General features: G+C 45.9%; 1 protein-coding gene across 1 annotated transcript in view; it reads left to right on the plus strand.

The window, feature by feature from the left end:
- Positions 1-11,847: 11,847 nt before the first annotated feature.
- DMBT1 (deleted in malignant brain tumors 1) overlaps positions 11,848-21,961 on the plus strand; it is a 52,478-nt gene continuing 42,364 nt past the window's right edge. Inside the window, 4 exon segments of the mRNA XM_052660824.1 lie at positions 11,848-11,881; positions 17,097-17,420; positions 18,190-18,219; positions 18,818-18,844. Coding sequence (XP_052516784.1) covers positions 11,848-11,881; positions 17,097-17,420; positions 18,190-18,219; positions 18,818-18,844 — 415 coding nt within the window.

Consider the following 21,961-nt stretch of genomic DNA (forward strand, 5'->3'; position numbering starts at 1 on the left):
CTTTGGTTCTGCCATTTACCAACTCTGGGGCCTTTGCAAGCCTCAGTTTACTCACTGATAAAATGGGGTTGTGTTCCAGCTTCATAAGGCTGTACAGACATGGGGTCACCCATGCGGTGTCTGGCATGTGGAGAGTGTCTGGGTGCCATCCACCGTGACTCTTCTGGGCATAATCCTAACATGATTTCCTAAATGCAAGGTAGTATGTTGGATTGGATCCTAGAAAAAGGAAAAACTGGTGAAATCCAAATAAAGCCCGGAGTTTTGTTTGGAGGAGTGTACCCTCGTAGGTTTGGTAATCGTGACAAATGTAACTTGATCATATGAGATGTTATCATGAGGGAAAATTGGGTAAGAGGATATGGAAACTGTGTATTTTCTGCAACTTTTCTGGGAAGTTATTCTGAAATAATCTTTTTTTTTTTTTTTAAACTCAACTTCCCTTGGTCTCATTTCTTCAAGGTCAAAATGAGAAAGTAATAATTGCTTACAAACTAATTCCTGGAAAAGTTTTAATGCTTGTACTTCCCCTTTTCACAGTTTATTGGGGATCTGGGCAATAATTAACACATAAAAAAGAAGGAGGAAATTGTGAGATGTCCTTTGGTGGCTGACATTGGGCTGGGGTAGGCACTTCTGTTATCCTTTAAATAGGTCCCACAGATGTCTAATTATTCCCTCATCAGCTCTCTTCACTGCAACTTGTCTTTACTGTGCAAGCTTACCCCTGGGTGTTAGGTCACTCAGTCCAATCTAGGTGTGGAGTGTTCCAGAATGAAGAGGAAGTCCAAGGCCACGCCCAGAGCCTGAGTCTCAGCCAGGCACCCAGGACCCTCGTTTCCAGCCTCAGGTCTCTCCATAGCTGGCTTGACAACCCCCACCAGGGTTTCAGTTCCAACCTGTCCCCTGCTGTTTTCCACCCCATAATTTTATTTGTTCTGCCCCTTTCCAGCAGGATGCCTTCCAGCAGGATGTCTTACAGTGCAGAGCACATCTGTCCCGGCCGCCTTACACCCTCAGAAGCTGCCTCTTGCCATGTTGTCTCTCATGCAGTTGCCTCCACCTGGAACACAGTCTTATTCTTCCCCTCCCCACCGCCTCACCTCTGGCTAAATCTAGCTGCTCTTTTTTAAATACCATGGGCATTGTCCCATCCAGGAACCCTGTCATGTACGCTCAACACACACACACACACACACACACAAGCCATGTGTCATCCTATGCTTGCCACTCTTATTCTCTGATAGCATCTTAACTCTGTGGATTTTTCTAGAGATCCTGCAAAGCAGGGAGTCCCTGGAGGGCAAGGACCATGTCTGGCTCACTTAGTACAATAGCGTGCATCCCTTGGAGCCTCGCAGAGGCTCCTGCTGGCCGTAATGGAGGGGCAGGAGGACCCTTCCTGAGACCTTCTCTCTGTGCCCTGGGCCAGGTCCTGAAAAGTATTTCTCATCCTTATGTATCATTTAAAGAGAGCCAGACACCATACTGGGGCTTCCCAGGTGGCTCAGTGGTAAAGAATCCGCCTGCCGATGCAGGAAACATGGGTTCAATCCTTGGTTCAGAAAGAGCCCCTGGAGTAGGAAATGGTTACCCTCTCCAGCATTCTTGCCTGGGAAATCCCATGGACAGAGGAGCCCGGCAGGCTACAGTCCAATGGGGTGGCAAAAAGAGTCAGACATGACTTAGTAACTAAACAAGACCCCATATCAGGAGCAATCTGTATAGCTGCTAAGTCGTATCTGACTCTTTGCCACCCTATGGGCTGCAGCCTGCCAGGCTCCCCTGTCTGTTGGAATCTCCAGGCAAGAATGCTGGAGTGGGTTGCCATTTCCTCCTCCAGAGGATCGTCCTGACCTAGGATCAAACCCACATCTCCTGCACTGGCAGGCAGATTCTTTATCAGTGAGCCGCCAGTGAAACCCCTAAATCTGCTGGTTTCTCTTTGGCATGTGTATTCATTTGTGTTGTTTTAAAACTGCACGTAAGTGATACCATACAGTATCCTACAAGTCTCTTCTCCACTCTTGGCTGCCCTAAACCCAGTGCAGTGTTGTGGCATGGAGGTGGTGGAGACAGAGCATCACCAGGTAGATAACGGGGTCATTCACAGGAGAACCAGGAATGTTGCTTCCCAGCGGATACTCGTGACTACTGAGCATGGAGTGCAGTGTATGAGCTGGGCTCTTGAGGAGGGGAGGGCAGGGACGGAGGGTGGACTAGCTATTCTTTGAGTCCCCAAAGCTGGGTTGGAAGGGAAATAGGACTACAGTGACCAGATTCCCCTTGTCCTGAGATAGATAGGCAACCCGACAGTGAATCCCAAATACCTGTCCATTGCTGGGAGGTAATAATTAGAAGACACACCCTCACTGTGCCTCAAATTCCTCCCTAGAAATGGCCCATTTGCTGCCTGATGACTGCAGTTGTATCCTCCCACGCTGGTACCACCCCAAACTCTACCAACCCCAGTGCTGTCAGGGGCAACGCTGACCACAAACCCTCCATCACTAAAGATTATTATTTCAGAATGCTTTGCTTTCTTACAAGTTGAAATGGAATCTCGTTTGCACTTGAATTTTGGGAAGCGGTGGAGCTGAGCTATGAGCACATTTACTCTGAGGTCAGTGCCCTTGACTTCCGGCATCAGTTTCACTGTCAGCGCTGTGTGACCTTTGACAAGCTGTTTTACGTCCCTAAGCCTTGGGTTTCACTTCCATAAGGTAGACTGCGTAATAATCTGACACTATAATAATCTGATAAAGGATATCCTGAGGATAAAATGAGATACTGCAGGTAGCACAGTTAGCTCAATGCTGGGAATGCTGTAATTGCCAAGAGATAAGAGTATCTCATCTGCCTCCGTACACGTCCCCTCCTCTCCCCTTCTTCTCTTTCTTTCCTCTTCCTCCCTCTCTGCTTTATCCTTAGCTTCATTTTTTCCTTATCTTCTTTCTCTTTCATCCTTGTTCTTTTCATTTAGCCTACGACCCCACTTCCTTCCGAACCTAAAAGAATCTGCCTCCTGTATTACCTGCCACCACATCTCCCGCATTCAGCCTCAAACCACAGCTTTTAATGCACAGTTAGGGTGGAGAGTATAGGAACTAGAGAAAAACAGAGCAAAGGCGAAAACACACTCACCCTATCACCTGAGATTGGCTTTATTAAAATACGTATTTCTTTCCAATTACATGTGTATGGAAGTGATATCATTCCCCGCCCCCCACGCCCCCACCCTCTCCGAATGGCATGCCAAATCTTAGTTCCCTGACCAGGAATCAAATCCATGTCCCCTGCAGTGGAGGCTCAGAGTCTTAACCACTTGACAGCCAGGGAAGTCCCTAAAGGATAGCATTTAGCATACAGTTTTCCTATAGCTTGTATTCTGAACATTTTAACATGCAGTCATGATTTGGGGAAATTGAAGGGTTTTTTTTCAGGTTTTATTCTTTTTAAAAAATTTTCGCTTTATTGAGGTATGATTGGCCAAGAAATTTACAGGATATTTAAAGAGCACCTTGTGGTGATTTGATATGTGTATGCGTGGTGGAAAGATTCTCCTTCATCTAGCTGAGAACATATCCATCACCTCACATATCTATTTTTATTTTGGTGAGAACATTTAAGTTCTATGCCCTTAGCTAATTTCAGTTGTATAAGAGATGCAGTTTTATCAACTATAGGCCCCATGTTTTACATTAGATCCTAAGATCTTATTCATCATCTGGCTGAAAGTTTGTACCCTTTTACCAACCTTTCCCTATTTCTATCATCCCTTTTCAGATTCTTTCTGTAATTATAATGGATAATACTGTGAAGATCATGTTTGTTCATGCATCTTTGTCCATATTAAGTAAATTATGATTTCCTTTGGCTAGATTCTTAGACGTGGAATTACTGAGTCAAAGAGTTGATCGTTTTAAGACTTTTAAAGCATACTGGTACATTATTTTCTAGCAATCTACCAAGTCTTTCTCCAATAGTAGAAAAGGAGAATGGAATCTTCTACAACTTTGCTGAATCTGAATATTACAATTCAAAACTCTTGGCTGAATTGTTGGTTAAAAATTGATGTACAGTTATTTTACTTTGCATTTCTTTGCTTTATAGTGAAGGTGAAAATTTTTAAGCCATTTAATTTCCTTTACTTGAACTGTCTGTTTTTATCCTCTGTTTTTTTGTGTGTGTGAAAGTTAGTATCATCTTTGTTGGTTCATAGAAACTCTCTCTGTTTGTCTATTATATTGAACAAACTCTCTCCACTTTGTCCATTATATTGATGACAAATATTTTCCCAATTTGTTATTTGCCTTTAAATTTTGATTTCCTTCTGCACAAATATTTTAACATAATTAAATTTATTGCTATTTTTCTTTGTAATTTCCTGTTGATTTAAAATCTAGAAATTTCACAAAAATCAAATAAACATTTAATTAGTTTCTTGTTTTCATTTGTTTAATAAAATCCTGTTCTTTGGTTTTGAAAATTATTTTGCCTTCTGGTGTGAAGTAAATATCTAAAGTGATTCTAAAATAATTTAAATTTTAAACTTTGCTTTAATTTTTATAGCTTTATTTTGAATATTTTGGACCTAATCATAGTTTTTTGAATGTTGACAATATGGCAAACACTATATTAATTAAGCACCTGATATATTTTTCTCCCTTTGTCTTCACAATAACCTTGTGAAGTAGGTTAGTATAACTATCTTTTTACAGATGAAGAAACTAGGACTGAGTGAGAATAAATGGCTTGCCCAAGTTTAGAGACCAAATAAATAGCAGAGCTAGAATTTGAACTCAAGGCACCTGTCTCCCAGGTTCATAGGTGGGTAAGACCCCCAGTCCCAAACCCACAGTGTCCCTTTCCCCTCCACATCAGTATTTTTTTTTCTTTTTCAAGAACTTATCAGTCATTTCTAGCCTATTTATTTTTCTTGATAAACTTCAAAATTGTTTTTTAAAGACCAATCCAAGAGAAACTTTTTGATGGAAATGATATTAAACCTATGCATTAGTTTAGAATGACTGATAGTCCTATATTTAGTCCTTCCATCCGGAAACCCGATTCATCTCTTCATCTGAGTTGACAGCCAAGAGGCTTTACATAGAGTTGGCAGTTTCATTCTTATGGGTTGCTCCTCAAGAAAGTTTATTTATAGGGCTTTACTTCCTCGGAGCCTGTTTTCATCCACTTCTCCCCCTCTGCCTGGTGCTGTCTGTTCAGAAGTCCTGGTTCCATTCCGGGAGCTCTCCTTCTGGACTCCTGACATCCCGCAATCGGAGCTCTCACTTCCCTGTCCTCTAACTGTTTGTCTCTAAGTTTCGTCCACTAGAGCCAATTTCCAGGGGCAGCACTGTGTCATCTCAACATTCCCCCCGCCTGCTGGAGTCAGGCATCCAGCTGTTGTTTGTTTTCAGCCGCTAAGTTATGTCCAACTCTTTGCCACCCCTTGGACTGCAGTGCACCAGGCTCCTCAGTCCTCCACTATCTCCCAGAGTTGTCTCAAATTCATGCCCATTGAATCAGGGATGCCATCTAACCATCTCATCCTCTGCTGCCCCCTTCTCCTCCCACCTTCAATCTTTCCCAGCACCAGGGTCTTTTCCAATAGTCAGCTCTTTGTATCAGGTGACCAAAATATTGGAGCATCAGTCCTACAAATGAATATTCAGGGCTGATCTCCTTTAGGATTGACTGGTTTGATCTCCTTGGAGTCCAAGGGATTCTCAAGAGTCTTCTCCAGCACCACAATTCAAAAGCATCAGTTCTTCAGTGCTCAGTCTTCTTTATGATTCAACTGTTACATCTGTACACAACTACTGGAGAAACCATAGCTTTGACTCTACGGACCTTTGTCTGCAAAGTGATGTCACTGCTTTTTAACCTGCTGCCCAGGTTTGCCTTTCCTTCCAAGGAGCAAATGTCTTTCAGTTTCACGGCTGCAGTCACCATCTGCAGTGATTTTGGAGCCCAGGAAAATAAAATCTGTCTCTGCTTCCACTTTTGCCCCTTCTATTTGCCATGAAGTGATGGGACTGGATGCCTTGATCTTAGTTTTTTTAATGCAGAGTTTTTCAAGCCAGCTGTTTTACTCTTCTCTTTCACCCTCATCAACAGCCCATTGTTCCTCTTCACTTTCTGCAAGCAGCGTGATTGTTGAATACATTATTCCCTACCACTCTGTCAAAACACTTTTGCTGCAGGCTGTAGACAGTGGTTTTCAAACCTTAATGTGTGTCAGAATCACCTGGAATGGATACATATTGTTGGACATCACATCAAGGGTAAATTCTTAAGTCTGGGGGAGGCCTAAGAATTTGCATTTTTTTTTAAAACAAATTCCCAGGTGCTGGTTGGTGCTGAAGATGCATGGAACCATTTTAAGAACCATTGTTTTAAAAGAACCCTTTTCTAATGTAACTGGGTCAGGCAGTTGTTTTTTTCCTGCAAAAATATTGTTTAAAATCACAAAATATGATAGATACACATTTAAAATGTTTCCTTTTATCTTAAAACATATAAACACACTTTGACTCGCCAATCTGTTGCTGTAGGCTTCTCTCCCAGCAGAGGTCTTCAGCAGTTCTGCAGCACCTTTCTTGTATAAATTGCTCCCATTTGGCATATCTTTAACTTTTAACTTTTAGTCTCTTCAGAGTGTGAAATGAAAGACCTTTGCAAAGCAGCCTCCTAGGTGGCTCAGTGGTAGAGAATCTGCCTGGCAACATAGGAGTTGAGAGTTCCATCCCTGGCTCAGCAAGATCCCCTGGAGTAGGAAATGTCAACCCACTCCAGTATTCTTGCCTGGGAAATCCCACGGGCACAGGAGCTTGGCAAGGTACAGTCCATGAGGTCACAAAAGTGTGGGATATGACTGAGTGACTGAATGAACAAAGAGGGTATAAGTTCAATTGCTTTAAATATATATCTCCTTTTTGCTGCCTAACCCACTCAATTTCTTTTTAGCACCTTAATTTTATTTCCAAAGCATTCAGCCTTATTTTTTTGAAAGACATCTTTCTATTTATACCATATTTGATCAATTTACTTAATATTTATTTTAGTGTCAAGTACAATCAACATAAACAGGTTCAGGACTCATATCTGTCATTCACTGATCACACAACTCAGTTGGAATGCAAGTTGCTACGTGTACTAGAAATTAGCCCACCAGCGCTAGTGATCAGTAGGTTTAAAGAAAGGATGGAGAGCTCAGTGGATCTGGCTCGGGGGTTAGTTACCTAAAGGACAGTTAAGACAACTTTTTGTCTACTGCCCCTGCTGGAATGCCTTCCGTCTAGTGAGTGCTAAGTCACTTCAGTTATATCTGACTCTTCGGGATCTCCCATGGACCATAGCCCGCCAGGCTCGTCTGCCCATGGGATTTCCCTGGCAAGAATACTGGAGAGTAGCTAGATATCGTAAATAAAAATATAACACATCCAGTTAAAGTCAAATTTTAGATAAAAGTTTTAAGTATACATATATTCCAGGTACTATTTTGAACATACTTACATTAAAGAAGAATTCACTGTTTATCTGAAATTGAAATTTTACTGGGCATTCTGAGTTTCATCTGGCAACTCAACAACTTTCACCCTGTTCTTTCTTGACATATATCTATGCCTTCTTCTAAGCCTTGTTGAAAGATCCTGTCCTCTCTGGATTCCTCCTGCCCTTCTTCCAAGCTCAGGAATTGCTTCTTTTGAGATTTCCATTTCCCCTCCACTGTGTTCCTCATTTGCCAAAATGGAGAATTATACTGGTTAGCAAGTCTGGCTGCCAGGGGCTTCCCAGGTGGCTCGGTGGTAAAGAACCTGTCTACGTATGCAGGAGATGCAGGAGACACGTATGCAGGAGATGCAGGAGACACGGATTCAGTCCCTGGGTGGGGAAGATCCCCTGGAGGAGGGCATGGAAACCCACTCCAAGATTCTTTCCTGGGAAATCCCATGGACGGAGGAACCTGGTAGGCTGCAGTCCATGGGGTCGCTGAGGGTCGGACACGACTGAGTGACTTCACTTTCACTTTTCACTTGCATGCATTGGAGAAGGAAATGGCAACCCACTCCAGTGTTCTTGCCTGGAGAATCCCAGGGCCGGGGGAGCCTGGTGGGCTGCCGTCTATGGGGTCGCACAAAGTCGGACACGACTGAAGCGACTTAGCAGCAGCAGCAGCAGAGCGACTGAGCATGCGCACGAAGTCTGGCTGCCATTGGCCTCTGGGCTCCCGAGGACTACATCCTACCTACATCTCCCTCTCCTCTGTGCCCCTCGTGCGGTCAGAGACAGGTCCATATTGCCTGAGTGAATCAGTGAATTAATGAACGATGGGTCCAGCTACCCTCCGCAGCAAAGAGCAATGGCAACCCCGTCTGCTGCTCGAATTAGCTGATGGGAGGGAGTGTGGGTCTGGCTTTAACGCTTGTGTTTGGAAGAGCTCTCATCTGGCTGTTTTTCTTTGTATTTCCAGCAACATCAACAACGGGAGACACCACAGACACTCCTTTCTGGGAGTTACTCAGCTCTGGTAAGTCCATCTGAACTCCAGATAGGCGGGGCGGCTGTGGTGCCCAAGGCCACCCCCAAGGGCTCAGGAGGGACTGCCACAGAGAATTCTGCTGGGTTTTAGATGTGGGACAGGAAGGGTTTCCTCTGATGGGGTCCACCTAGACCCTTAGCTCCTTCCTTGTGAGGTTCCATACTGACCATGAGCTCGGCCCCCAGGCTCCATACCAGTGTCTGTCCAGTCACACTCCTTCTCTAAGGTCTCTGGCCCCCAGGCGGCCCCACTGGGTGTCCAGCAGGGTGGCAGGGGCAGTGGACAGCAGGGGGAGTGGGCGGCAGGGGCAGTGGGCGGCGGGGGCAGTGGGGGGTCAACATGTCTAGCTGAGCCTCTCCGGTGAGAATCACATTCCTCTTCTTCTCTAGAACTGCTAACAAGTCTTGGGGAAATAAGGAGCACCCTGGCCTCAGTCAGTGCTTTAAATGCTAACTGCTATGCGCCCTAATTCCTCTTTTATGGCAGTCCTGTGTGTGCATGAGCATACCTGCTTGTGCAAAAGCACAGACTATGATTTGAGCCAAATACAAATAATACAAATGGTAAATATATATGCACTGGAAGGTAGAACAGTGAAATGGTTAAGAGCAACCATCTGAGTATAGGTCCGGCTGTCACTTACTGGTCAGTTGATCTGGGTCACCTACTCAAGCCAGCTCCCCTATATGGGGTTGTATGAGGATAAGCTGAGACGACACTTGTAAAATTCTTGAGTATGATGTAGAACTCTGGAGCATGACCGCAGGTTCTCAGGCTAGAAAATGTTCAAAATCATCTGCCATGATTAAGCTTTTAAAAATGGGCCTGCTTGGGTGTGTGCAAGGAAGAAGAGATGGCATAAGTGCAGACTTCCTTTTTTAAAACAACAACAACAAAAAAAAACAAAAAACAAGTCTTTGTGGACTTTCACCCTGCAGGCATTTTGGAAGCAAGCTTAGATCTCTCATTGCACTAGATCTTTAATTCAGAGCCAACTATAAGAAAAGCAATGGCTCAAAGGTGGATTTCTTGGTTAGGGTCCTTATGCATGAAACATGCACATGTCTGATTTTTCTTTTATTCTTTTATAGTTTCTGAGTCAGATCCTCCCACAACACATGGTTAGTGTTTTGAAACGGTATGGTGTATTTGGTTTAAAGTTTATCATTCTATACAGCTATTTATATCTGAAGAATAAACACAGCCTCTCTGGAATTTAGTGAATGGTAATGAGGGTTGGGTAATAATGTGATTTGTGTCCTTTATGGAAATACAAAGGCAATAGAAACTTCTTTCAGCTACAGCACAAATGGACTGTGGTTATACAGTTAGTTTTTTCTTTGATTTTGTTTTGCCTTTGCCTCAAACTTCAGTGCACATCAGAATCAACTAGGGTATTTGGTTGAATGCAGATCCTTACAATTCACCTCCCCACCCCAGACACTTGGATTTGGGTGGTCTGGGGTGGGACTTAGGAATCTGAATTTTTATGTAACCGAAAATAAAGATGGTCTGCAGACCCCATTTTGAGCAAGCATGCTACATGGCCCAGGACTGAATTAAGCTTTCATGTTTGCAATGTGCTTACAAGATTTGACTAAGAATTTCCAAAGCAAGTGACAGAAGATCTAAGCATATATTTTAAGTGCTACCTTTTTAAACTTATTTTTTCTTAATGTCTACGTTTTGCTTAATGTCAAGTGAATGCGGCTTTTAAACATTTTCCCAAATGGTTATTGGCTACATCATAAGTCTGGCTTGTTGATGTAAAGACTTTTCCATAAGAGAGTTGCTAACATTGAACTTTCACACATCTTTCACAATGGGCTCAACATCTATGCCACCTCATCTGTCAAGAGCTAGTCCTACCAGGATCCTTCTAAACCGGACAGGCCCCTGTAGCGACTTAGGGTTTTATGGAAAGATATACAGTAATCTCTGAACACACAGTTACAAGTACAGCTATGATGGGTGCTGAGGAGAGATATCCCTGGCAAGAGGCATGTGCTCAAGCCATCAGAGAAAGCCACCCCGTGGAAGTCGCAGGTAAACAGAGGTATAGGGCTGGTGTAAGAGTTGGCCAGACAGAGGAGAAAGGAAGAGCATTTTTCTGTTATTCCTGGCACTGATGCTAGGAACTTGAGGGAACAGATATAGACTTCGGCTGACTTAGTCACCCTACCCTCACCCCCACCCTAATATTTTATCTAAGCATCATAGTGCCCTGATGGGGGCTTATCTCTAAGTTCCATTTCCCAAACTGTGCCTTTGACGTATTTTCTGAAGCTCTAGGGGAAAAAAAAGGACTTCCGATCAATGGAGTTCAGAAGTGTCAGCTGCCATTGGCAGCAGAACAGCATTTGTCTTTGGGGGCAAACGAGTGAAGAGCAGGCAGGTGGGTGGCTGCCACTCAAACGCAGTCCTTGTTTGCCTTCTAAGTCCTTGTCTAAATCTGCATGGAGGCGAATCCAGAAGAGGATCCATGAGCACATTTCCAGGATGCTAATCCTTGGTCACGTCTTGAATTGTTGTTACACCAAGCAACGAGCAGTCTGGCACAGGCTCCATTTTGTGCCATCCTGTCCCTCTCTAAGTCACTTCAGTCATGTCCGACTCTGTGTGACCCCATAGATGGCAGCCCAACAGGCCCCCCCGTCCCTGGGATTCTCCAGGCAAGAACACTGGAGTGGGTTGCCATTACCATCCCCTTAGGCTGGACATCCTCCACTTAGTCCATGGAGAGGGCTCAGACAAGGTTCCCATCCACAAAATCCTCAGACTTGGAGATCGATGCAGTCTGCTCAGCAGAAAAGATAGTATTCAGGAGAATGAAATAAGCTGGGTGATTTCTGAGCATAGATCGCACGGGACTGTTGACTAGTGTTAGGGGGCCTGGTAAACAGACATGTACTTTATTACGTCTAAAACTACTGAACGCCCCATAGCCAACCCATTTGTTTTGAAGTTCTATTACAAAACCCCAAATGCTTTTAGCAAGAATGCTGCAGGCTCACAAGCCCAAGACTGAATCACAGCGCCCCCTGGCGTGATTGTAAGGTGAACCTCAAGCCCTTTGCTGTGACCGTGTGTCATTTACAAGCAGCAGAACCGACTAAGATGAATCTGTATTTCTTTCTAGATCAGGAGAATTTCCAGACTATAAATGATGGTAAAACATTTTTTCTTTACTTGCCTTCCCCGGGGCTTTGCTCGCTGGCTGGGTCGGCCAGGGATGCGGTGAACTGAGGTTGAGTGCAGCCTTGGCCGCAGGACAAGGGCCTGCCCTTTAGAATGCAAGGATGGAGCAGGAGTCCAGGGGTGCCAAGACCCTTGGTGCGTCCTAGACACACACCCAACAAGTCCCCTGTGTCCTTCTTCTCCCTTCATCTCTCTCAGTCAGTCAGTCAGTCAGTCAGTTCAGTCACTTAGTTGTGTCTGACGCTTTGCAACCCCATGGACTGCAGCACGCCAGGCCTCCCTGTCCATCACCAACTCCCAGAATTTACTCAAACTCATGTCCGTGAGTCGGTGATGCCATCCAATCATCTTATCCTCTGTTGTCCCCTTCTCCTCCTGCCTTCTATCTTTCCCAGAATCAGGGTCTTTTCAAATGAGTCAGCTCTCTGCCTCAGGTGGCCAAAGTATTGGAGTTTCAGCTTCAGCATCAGTTCTTCCAATGAATATTCAGGACTGATTTTCTTTAGGATGGACTGGTTGGATTTCCTTGCAGTTCAAGGGGCTCTCAAGAGTCTTCTCCAACACCACAGTTCAAAAGCATCAATTCTTCGGCACTTAGCTTTCTTCTCTCTGCTGCTGCTGCTAAGTCGCTTCAGTCGTATCCGACCCTGTGTGACCTGATAGACGGTAGCCCACCTGGCTCCCCTGTCCCTGGGATTCTCCAGGCAAGAACACTAGAGTGGGTTGCCATTTCCTTCTCCAATGCATGAAAGTAAAAAGTGAAAGTGAAGTTGCTCAGTTGTGTTGGACTCTTAGCGACCCCATGGACTGCAGCCCACCAGGCTCCTCTGTCCATGGGATTTTCCAGGCAAGAGTACTGGAGTGGGGTGCCATTGCTTCTTCTCTCTACCTGTCAGTTATTCATTGCATGAGATTAGCTTCAGCTTGGAGTCAGGAGGTGGTGGGAAGGGGGTAGGATCAGTGCCTCTTCTTGCCATGAATGCCAGTTCTATCGAGCACAGTTAACATCTCCCAAGGACTTGCTTTGTACCCTGCACAAAATTATTTTCTTACAAAGAATGAGTTAAGATATATATATATTTAAAAAGCATTTGAAAGACTGGCTGGCACAGAATAAGTGCTCAACTAGTGCCGGGGTCCAGCCCCGGTGGATCCAGGGTAATTTGAAGCAGAGACGGAGTCGGTGTCTGGGAAAGGACTACTTAATTAGAAATATAAGATTAGGAAAGAATAGTATAGTAGGAAAATTAGTGTAGAAAAGATGGTGAATAACTTGGTTTACGTGGAAAGCTAATAAAGTCTCAAGACAAGAAACTTGCGCCACCTATGTAGGCCACTGGTGCCCGCTTGAATAGCAGAGGGTGCCCCACCTTGGGCTCCCTCTCTCGTGGGTCTTAGAAGCCAGGGCAAGTAAGTAGACATGGTGAGCCTCCACGCCCTAGATGGGAATTCAGCCAGAAAAGAAGAGAAGGAGAAAGACCACACAGGGGAAACCAGTCGTTCCAGTGACTGGCCCATCCTTTATTGTTCAGGAAAGTCTTTTATACTTTTGGTCATACATAGAGATCAATGGATAATAGAAAGTTATGCAGCGTCAGCAGCCCTGACTCTTATCAAGACCAGGCTTTCTCTCTGCATACCTAGCTGTATACACAAGTCTTAGGTGATTTACATCATCTTCTGGCCAAAAGGCCTATTAGCATTTTAGGGCCCTTTTCTGATAAGGGTCTGTCAACCAGAAAACTTATTTGCCTTAATAGTGTTGTTTTTTTCCAAAATCTGGTACCACTCTCAGAAAGCACTAATTAAGGTTACATTCTTACATAGCAAGAACACAACAATTTATAACAAAGAAACAGGAGTACAGTGATTTATAACAAAGAGAAAATTAATTAAGTCAAAAGTCTGGTGTTGCTAACATCAAAAACTCCTATATTCCTTTTTCTATATCCCAATTACATTGATTAATATCCTCCAGGTGCCTAAAAGATAAAGAATATGGAGGCCTGGCAGCAGTCATTGACTCAACAGTGAAACCCATCACCAATATAATTTTTAGCTTTTTAGAAAAGGCTCTATATCTTTAAGATGCTTTAAGCTTCATGCCTCTCGCTGTTGGGGGGCCGTAAACAATCACATGTATAGTTGTAAAAATCCAGACAGACCAGTCAGGTAAGTTAGAAAGCTATCAGAGGGGTTTAAGCCGAGGCATTCTTTTTATATGCAGGAGACTTATTGACTGGAGCTCTAAGTTAATTCCTTTTAGAGGAAGGTGGTGGGGGACAGCCCCCCTGTAATGTCAGAAGAATAGGTGGAAAGCATAATGCAGTAAGGCAGGCAGACTCTGGTTTTGGGGGTAGATGCTCGAGAAAATTCAGCGAGGCTCCCTTAAGGCCTGACTCGCCTTTGCCTGTCGGACCCCTTAACCTCATGACCTATGCCACGGGCGGGACTCCTGGTGCTGGCTCCCAGCAAACTAGTGCACACAGAAAGTGCTACTGCCATGAAATCTCCCCAACAGCACTTTGAGGTGAGCAGGATAATTAACTTGGTGCAGATGGGGGAACCAGGGCATCGTTGGGTAACTTGTCAAGTTCTGTGTCTCAGGTCACGTGGTGGGCCAGTGGCTGGGCAGGGATTTGAACCCAGAACAGGTCCCTTTGGCTCTGTCCACGATTCTTTCTAAATGGATCCTCTCTCATCCTTCTCCCCAGTGAGCATATACACCCTTTGTGCCAACTTTGGTACATTAGCATCTTTCATGCACTCACTTAGGGCAGCTGAGCCTGCTATTGGGTCCTGGCTGTGTTGAGGCCAATCCCTGCCCTTTCAGAGCATGCTCTGAGGGTCCAGGAATGGCCTGGGAGGGACTTGAGGAGCAGGTTTCTGGTGATTGACCTCCAGGAGAAAGGCACAGGTGAAAGCTGGATTTCTGCAGGGACCATTCACAGAAATGATCAGAAGGGGGCAGTGGCTGGAGCTAAAAATACCCCCAGAACGCACCTTGGGAAAAGCCTACAGGCCATCCAATTGGCTACTCCTGCTTCCCAGGTGGCACAGTGATAAAGAATCTGTCTGCTAATGCAGGAGACACGGGTTTGATCTCTAGGTTGGGAAGATCCCCTGGAGTAGGAAATGGTGACCCACTCCAGTATTCTTGCCTGGAAGATTCCATGGACAGAGGAGCCTGGTGGGCTACAGTCCATGGGGTTGCAAAGAGTCAGACACGACTGAGCACACACACACTCAGAGCAACCTCTGGCATTTACTGTGTGGGCTTCTGTGTGTACATACATGTCACTAAGCATAGGATGTGGCTGTGAAATCCAGTCATCACCTGAGAATGTGTCCCCCAGGAGAGCATTTCTGTCTAAGCAGTCATGTTGCAGCAGGTATCTTGGCTTTGGAGATGCATCTTGGGAACATTTTTCCTCCTAGTTGGGGCCACCCTTGGGAATATATCAGTGACAGTAGATGTCGTCATCTTGGAGTATGTTTGCACCATAGAAATAGGCAGCTGGTATTTGAAGTTTGCGTGCGTGTTGGGTTGCTTCAGTTGTATCTGACTCTTTGTGAGCCCAAGGACTGTAGCACGCCAGGCTCCTCTGTCCATGGGATTCTCCAGGCAAGAATACTGGAGTGAGTTGCCATGCCCTCCTCCAGGGAATCTTTGTGACCCAGGGATTAAACCCAGGTCTCCTGCATCTCCTGCATTGCAGGCACACTCTTTACTGCTGAGCCACCAGGGAAGCCCATTTCAAGTCTGGTCTTGTGAATAGATTTGGGCCATTCATTGATGGGGTGATTTTTTTGAATGGAGATTATGCTTTCACAATTGGTGAGGATAACATGGTGGGCATGGAGCACGAGGAACAGGACTTCCTTAGAGACAGAAAACCAAGCTCTACTGGATCTCCTTAGAGATGTCTCTGCAGGTTGATCCCTCCCCTATCTCAGAGTCAAGGTCCATGGAAGAGACACCCATTCAGAGAGGCCTTGTTCAGAAGCCCTCCCCTTTGAGAGCTGAGGTGGTAACAGGAACCAAGAATGTCCCTGGTGGCTTCCAACATTGAATGAGGGCTGGCAGAGAGACAGATTTGCCTTCTGCTTCAGCAGGAACACAGCCTTGGGGCAGTGGGCAGGGCTTCTGTATCTTTGCCTCCAGCCCCATTTCCGAGCCAAGCTTGAGGGCCAGTCCTCCCTGGAGGAGAGCCACAACCCAATGACCTTTCCTTCTCTCCACTCTGCAGTTATATTTGCCACGTAGGAACTCTCAACAGTGAGTGCAACAGAAGGTGATGTTTGTTATGTGGGATCCTTGTGGGCTGATTCCCCTGCTGCACCCAGAGGTCTATATCTGGTCCAGAAGAGGTGCAGAAGGCATAAGGGATGGGGGTGCTCAGCTCTCTAAGGGGAGGGCTTCTGAACAAGGCCTCTCTGAATGGGTGTCTCTTCCATGGACCTTGACCCTGAGATAGGGGAGGGATCAACCTGAAGAGACATCTCTAAGGAGATCCAGTGGAGCTTGGTTTTCTGTCTCTAAGGAAGTCCTGTTCCTCGTGCTCCATGCCCACCATGTTATCCTCACCAATGCATGCTGACCTCGGGTCAGGCTAGGATTCAAGGTCACTGGCTGCAGAGCCTGGAGAGGCAATTGAAATCTGTTGAGGGGGCCAGCTTGTCTGGGCTCTACCTGAGTCCATATGAGGCCTCATTGATTTTTGTTCACTCTACAGGAACCATGGTCCTTTAGCCTGGGGTGCAGAGGTCCTGTAACCCACCCTGGAGGCCCCTCCAGTAAGAGAGCTGAGAGTTACAGCCAGGAGAGCCTGAAGTCCTGGCAGCCTGGGCTGGGGGAAGAAAGTCTCTGTTTATTTCCCTGTGATGAAGGTTAACTCACAGCCATATTCAAAGGTGACCCCCAGCCCAGGGAACTGTGGCCACTTATTGCTGTTTAGTCACTTTGTTGTGTCTGACTCTTTGCAACCCAATGGACAGCAGCAAGCCAGGCTTCCCTGTCCTTCACCATCTCCCAGAGCTTGCTCAAACTCATGGTCATTGAGTTGGTGATGTCATCAAACCATCTCATCCTCGGTTGACCCCTTCTCGTCCCCTCCTCAATCTTTCCCAGCATCAGGGTCTTTTTCAATGAGGCAGCTCTTTCCATTAGGTGGCCAAAGTACTGGAGTTGCAGCTTCAGCATTTGTCCTTTCAGTCAATATTCAGGGTTGATTTCCTTTAGGATGGACTACTTCGCTCTAAAGCCATTAGAAGTCCCCTGAATCTGGAACCTGCCTTAGGCCTGTGACCTCAAGAGAAACATGAAGTGGTTCCCTGTGCTGCCCTCTAGGGATTGAATTGGGTTTGGCCCTGAGGCTGGTGAACGGAGAACACAGGTGTCAGGGCCGGGTGGAGGTCCTGTACTGAAGCTCCTGGGGCACCGTGTGTGATGACAGCTGGGACACCAACAACGCCAACATGGTCTGCAGGCAGCTGGGCTGTGGCTGGGCCATTTCAGCCCCAGGAGATGCCCGGTTCGGTCAGGGCTCTGGGCCCATTGTCCTGGACGAAGTGGGCTGCTCAGGGCATGAGACCTACCTGTGGAACTGCCCCCATAGCCCCTGGAACACACACAACTGTGGAAACAGCGAGGACGCCAGCATCATCTGCTCAGGCGGGTGTCAATAAGCTGGGTGTGCTTCTCTGGAGGTGGTTTCATGCTTACAATCTGATCCCCTCGAGAAGCAGTCTCTACATTTCCCTTTTCCTTGAAATCCTCCTAGTGCTTCGCTTATTTAGTATATTAGCTTTTGTCTGGCCTCTGGGTATGTAGATGGGAATTAGAACAAAAAAAGAAAAAGAAAGAAAAAAAAAAAGGAAAGTGATATTTCACTCCATGCCCTAGTGCAAACCAGAGGCAAAAGAGTGCAGGTCTGCCAGGAGGTCTCTGAGCAGAGATCGTGGGCTGGGGCTGCAGGTGGCCCCTGTTCTGCCTCCTGAGTCCTGGACCTTAAGAACTGGGAAGTATGGTTCTGCTGTGAGCAGGGCAGTGGCCCCTGTGTGACCGGCCAGGCACCGCCTTGTCTCCCTTAAAGTCAAGTCTGGCAGATCACACATGGGACTTGACCTGGAGCTGGAGCCCTGTCTCACTGCCTCAGTGGATCCATAAAAGCTGTGAGCCTGGCAATTGACTCTGGATCTACTGTGTCATCAAGACATAGAGTGAATTACCTCAATATTGCAAATAAGAGATGCTGGTCTGTTGGAACTTCTCAGGAGGAGCCTCTTGGGAGGGTTGAGGATGACAGAGGGCGCCCCATCCATCCCTGGCAGAGCAGATGCATGGACTGACACCTCAGCGGCTCTGCAACTTAGCATCACCCCTTTGCCCACGTGAAGCCCCTTCTGTGCACTGTTTCTGACCTGCGTTCTCTGTCCCCCAGGTGCGGAGACCCCGTCCACGGTTGTGCCAGGTGAGTCCTGCTGCCTCTTGACTCCAGGATGTCCCCTCCCCCACAGTCACCCCCAGAGCCCCCATCCAGTAGCCCCAGGAGGCGACTGTGGAGGTTTTCCACCTCTCCATACCTGCCCTGGTCACTCTGGACCACAAAGACAGTTCTGGATGAGCCGTAACACAGGCATCCTCTGGACTGGCTCAGTGATTTCAGGAGACTTCGTGGCTACACAGAGTCTCCCCAGAGCTTTGGGTGACAGGGTGGTCTGTCCTGGGGGTCATTTCTGCTTGAACATATTTTCTGGACCAAGAGCTATGTCTACGGAGAGGACAGAGCTTTTTCCTGTCTTCCACCCCAGATGGAGTCTAGGCGATGCTCTTACCAAGAAGTACCCAGTCAGCAGGGCATGCTGATGGCTCTGTGGGCTGTGCTGCCTCCTTAGATGAGTGTGTGCCTTTGATGACACGATCTGGGCTCACAGCAAACTCTCAGAAAAGGCTTCTTATCCTCGGACGGTAGAGCCCCTCAGATCCCACTGTCCTGTTCCCGGTCATAGGAAAAGACCAACCTTGATTCTCCTGACCTTCTTTGTAATCCTGCTCTGTTTCCCCTGCAGATTGGTGGAATCCAACAACTGGCTATGGTAAGTGTCATTCAGATCCTGCTAAAATACCATTCAATATCATGGTAATCCAAGTCTATGGCCCAGCCAGTAACGCTGAAGAAGCTGAAGTTGAATGGTTCTATGAAGACCTACAAGACCTTTTAGAACTAACACCCCAAAAAGATGTCCTTTTCATTATAGGGGACTGGAATGCAAAAGTAGGATGTCAAGAAACACCTGGAGTAACAGGCAAATTTGGCCTTGGAATGCAGAATGAAGCAGGGCAAAGACTAATAGAGTTTTGCCAAGAAAATGCACTGGTCATAGCAAACACCCTCTTCCAACAACACAAGAGAAGACTCTACACATGGACATCACCAGATGGTCAACACCGAAATCAGATTGATTATATTCTTTGCAGCCAAAGATGGAGAAGCTCTATATAGTCAACAAAAACAAGACTGGGAGCTGACTGTGGCTCAGATCATGAACTCCTTATTGCCGAATTCAGACTTAAATTGAAGAAAGTAGGGAAAACCGCTAGACCATTCAGGTATGACCTAAATCAAATCCCTTATGATTATACAGTGGAAGTGAGAAATAGATTTAAGGGTCTAGATCTGATAGATAGAGTGCCTGATGAACTATGGAATGAGGTTCGTGACATTGTACAGGAGACAGGGATCAAGACCATCCCCATGGAAAACAAATGCAAAAAAGCAAAATGGCTGTCTGGGGAGGCCTTACAAATAGCTGTGAAAAGAAGAGAAGTGAAAAGCAAAGGAGAAAAGAAAAGATACAAGCATCTGAATGCAGAGTCCCAAAGAATAGCAAGAAGAGATAGGAAGCCTTCTTCAGCGATCAAAGCAAAGAAATAGAGGGAAACAACAGAATGGGAAAGCCTAGAGATCTCTTCGAGAAAATTAGAGATACCAAGAAATATTTCATGCAAAGATGGGCTCGATAAGGTATGGACCTAACAGAAGCAGAAGATATTAAGACGAGGTGGCAAGAATACACAGAAGAACTGTACAGAAAAGATCTTCATGACCCAGATAATCACGATGGTGTGATCACTCATCTAGAGCCAGACATCCTGGAATGTGAAGTCAAGTGGGCCTTAGAAAGCATCACTATGAACAAAGCTAGTGGAGGTGATGGCATTCCAGTGAGCTATTTCAAATCCTGAAAGGTGATGCTATGAAAGTGCTGCACTCAATATGCCAGCAAATTTGGAAAACTCAGCAGTGGCCACAGGACTGGAAAAGATCGGTTTCATTCCAATCCCAAAGAAAGGCAATGCCAAACAATGCTCAAACTACCACACAATTGCACTCATCTCACATGTTAGTAAAGTAATGCTCAAAATTCTCCAAGCCAGGCTTCAACAATACGTGAACCGTGAACTCCCTGATGTTCAAGCTGGTTTTAGAAAAGGCAGAGGAACCAGAGATCAAATTGCCAACATCCGCTGGATCATGGAAAAAGCAAGAGAGTTCCAGAAAAACATCGATTTCTGCTTTATTGACTATGCCAAAGCATTTGACTGTGTGGATCACAAGAAACTGTGGAAAATTCTGAAAGAGATGGGAATACCAGACCACCTAACCTGCCTCTTGAGAAATCTGTATGCAGGTCAGAAAGCAACAGTTAGAACTGGACAAGGAACAACAGACTGGTTCCAAATAGGAAAAGGAGTACGTCAAAGCTGCATATTGTCACCCTGCTTATTTAACTTATATGAAGAGTACATCATGAGAAACGCTGGTCTGGAAGAAACACAAGCTGAAATCAAGATTGCCGAGAGAAATATCAATAACCTCAGATATGCAGATGAAACCACCCTTATGGCAGAAAGTGAAGAGGAACTAAAAAGCCTCTTGATGAAAGTGAAAGAGGAGAGTGAAAAAGTTGGCTTAAAGCTGAACATTCAGAAAGCGAAGATCATGGCATCCAGTCCCATCACTTCATGGGAAATAGATGGGGAAACAGTGGAAACAGTGTCAGACTTTATTTTTTTGGGCTCCAAAATCACTGCAGATGGTGATTGCAGCCATGAAATTAAAAGATGGTTACTCCTTAGAAGAAAAGTTATGACCAACGTAGATAGCATATTCAAAAGCAGAGACATTACTTTGCCAACTAAGGTCCGTCTAGTCAAGGCTATGGTTTTTCCTGTGGTCATGTATGGATGTGAGAGTGGGACTGTGAAGAAGGCTGAGCGCTGAAGAATTCATGCTTTTGAACTGTGGTGTTGGAGAAGACTCTTGAGAGTCCCTTGGACCGCAAGGAGATCCACCCAGTCCATTCTAAAGGAGACCAGCCCTGGGATTTCTTTGGAAGGAATGATGCTAAAGCTGAAGCTCCAGTACTTTGGCCACCTCATGTGAAGAGTTGACTCATTGGAAAAGACTCTGATGCTGGGAGGGATTGGGGGCAGGAGGAGAAGGGGACGACCCAGGATGAGATGGCTGGATGGCATCTTGACTCGATGGACGTGAGTCTGAATGAACTCCGTGAGTTGGTGATGGACAGGGAGGCCTGGCGTGCTGTGATTCATGGGGTCGCAAAGAGTCGGACACGACTGATTGACTGAACTGAACTGAAACTCCCAGCATGCCAAATTCCAGTCCACAGACATGGGTGCAATTCCTGCCTCGTGGTTCCAGGGTATGAGGACACCACCTCATCTACTCTGGATGGTTGCATTCGCTTGCCAGAGTTATGGATAAGCTTTACTACGAGTTGTGCCATATGTTACTCAGAATGCTTTGTTTGCAAGTATTAGGATGGCCACTCACACTCTCTTAATTGGGGCTGGTGCCACGGCCTACATATCGAGGGTATTGAGCCGTAGGGCCAATTTCAGGTGCAGCTTGATCCAAAGTTCCACTACTATTTTTCACCACGCACTTTTCTGACCTCTGCTTGGATTGTTCATGAGCTTCAGTGTCAGGTTGCTTCCTGCCCGGGGGCACTTGTCAGCCATAAGTTTCCTGCCACAGGAGGACAGAGTCTTGTTCTCGATGTTGAGCAGAAAGTCGTGGACGGATTGTGAAGAGTCTGCTGGTAATAGGAGCCTTCTCCCCAGTCATCTCCAAGTCCTCCAGTGATATCCAACAATTCCAAGGTTGTTTCAGGGTTCAAGCTTAAAAA

The sequence above is a fragment of the Budorcas taxicolor genome, chromosome 23 (assembly GCF_023091745.1).
Source record: "Budorcas taxicolor isolate Tak-1 chromosome 23, Takin1.1, whole genome shotgun sequence".
NCBI classification, from domain to species: Eukaryota; Metazoa; Chordata; class Mammalia; order Artiodactyla; family Bovidae; genus Budorcas; species Budorcas taxicolor.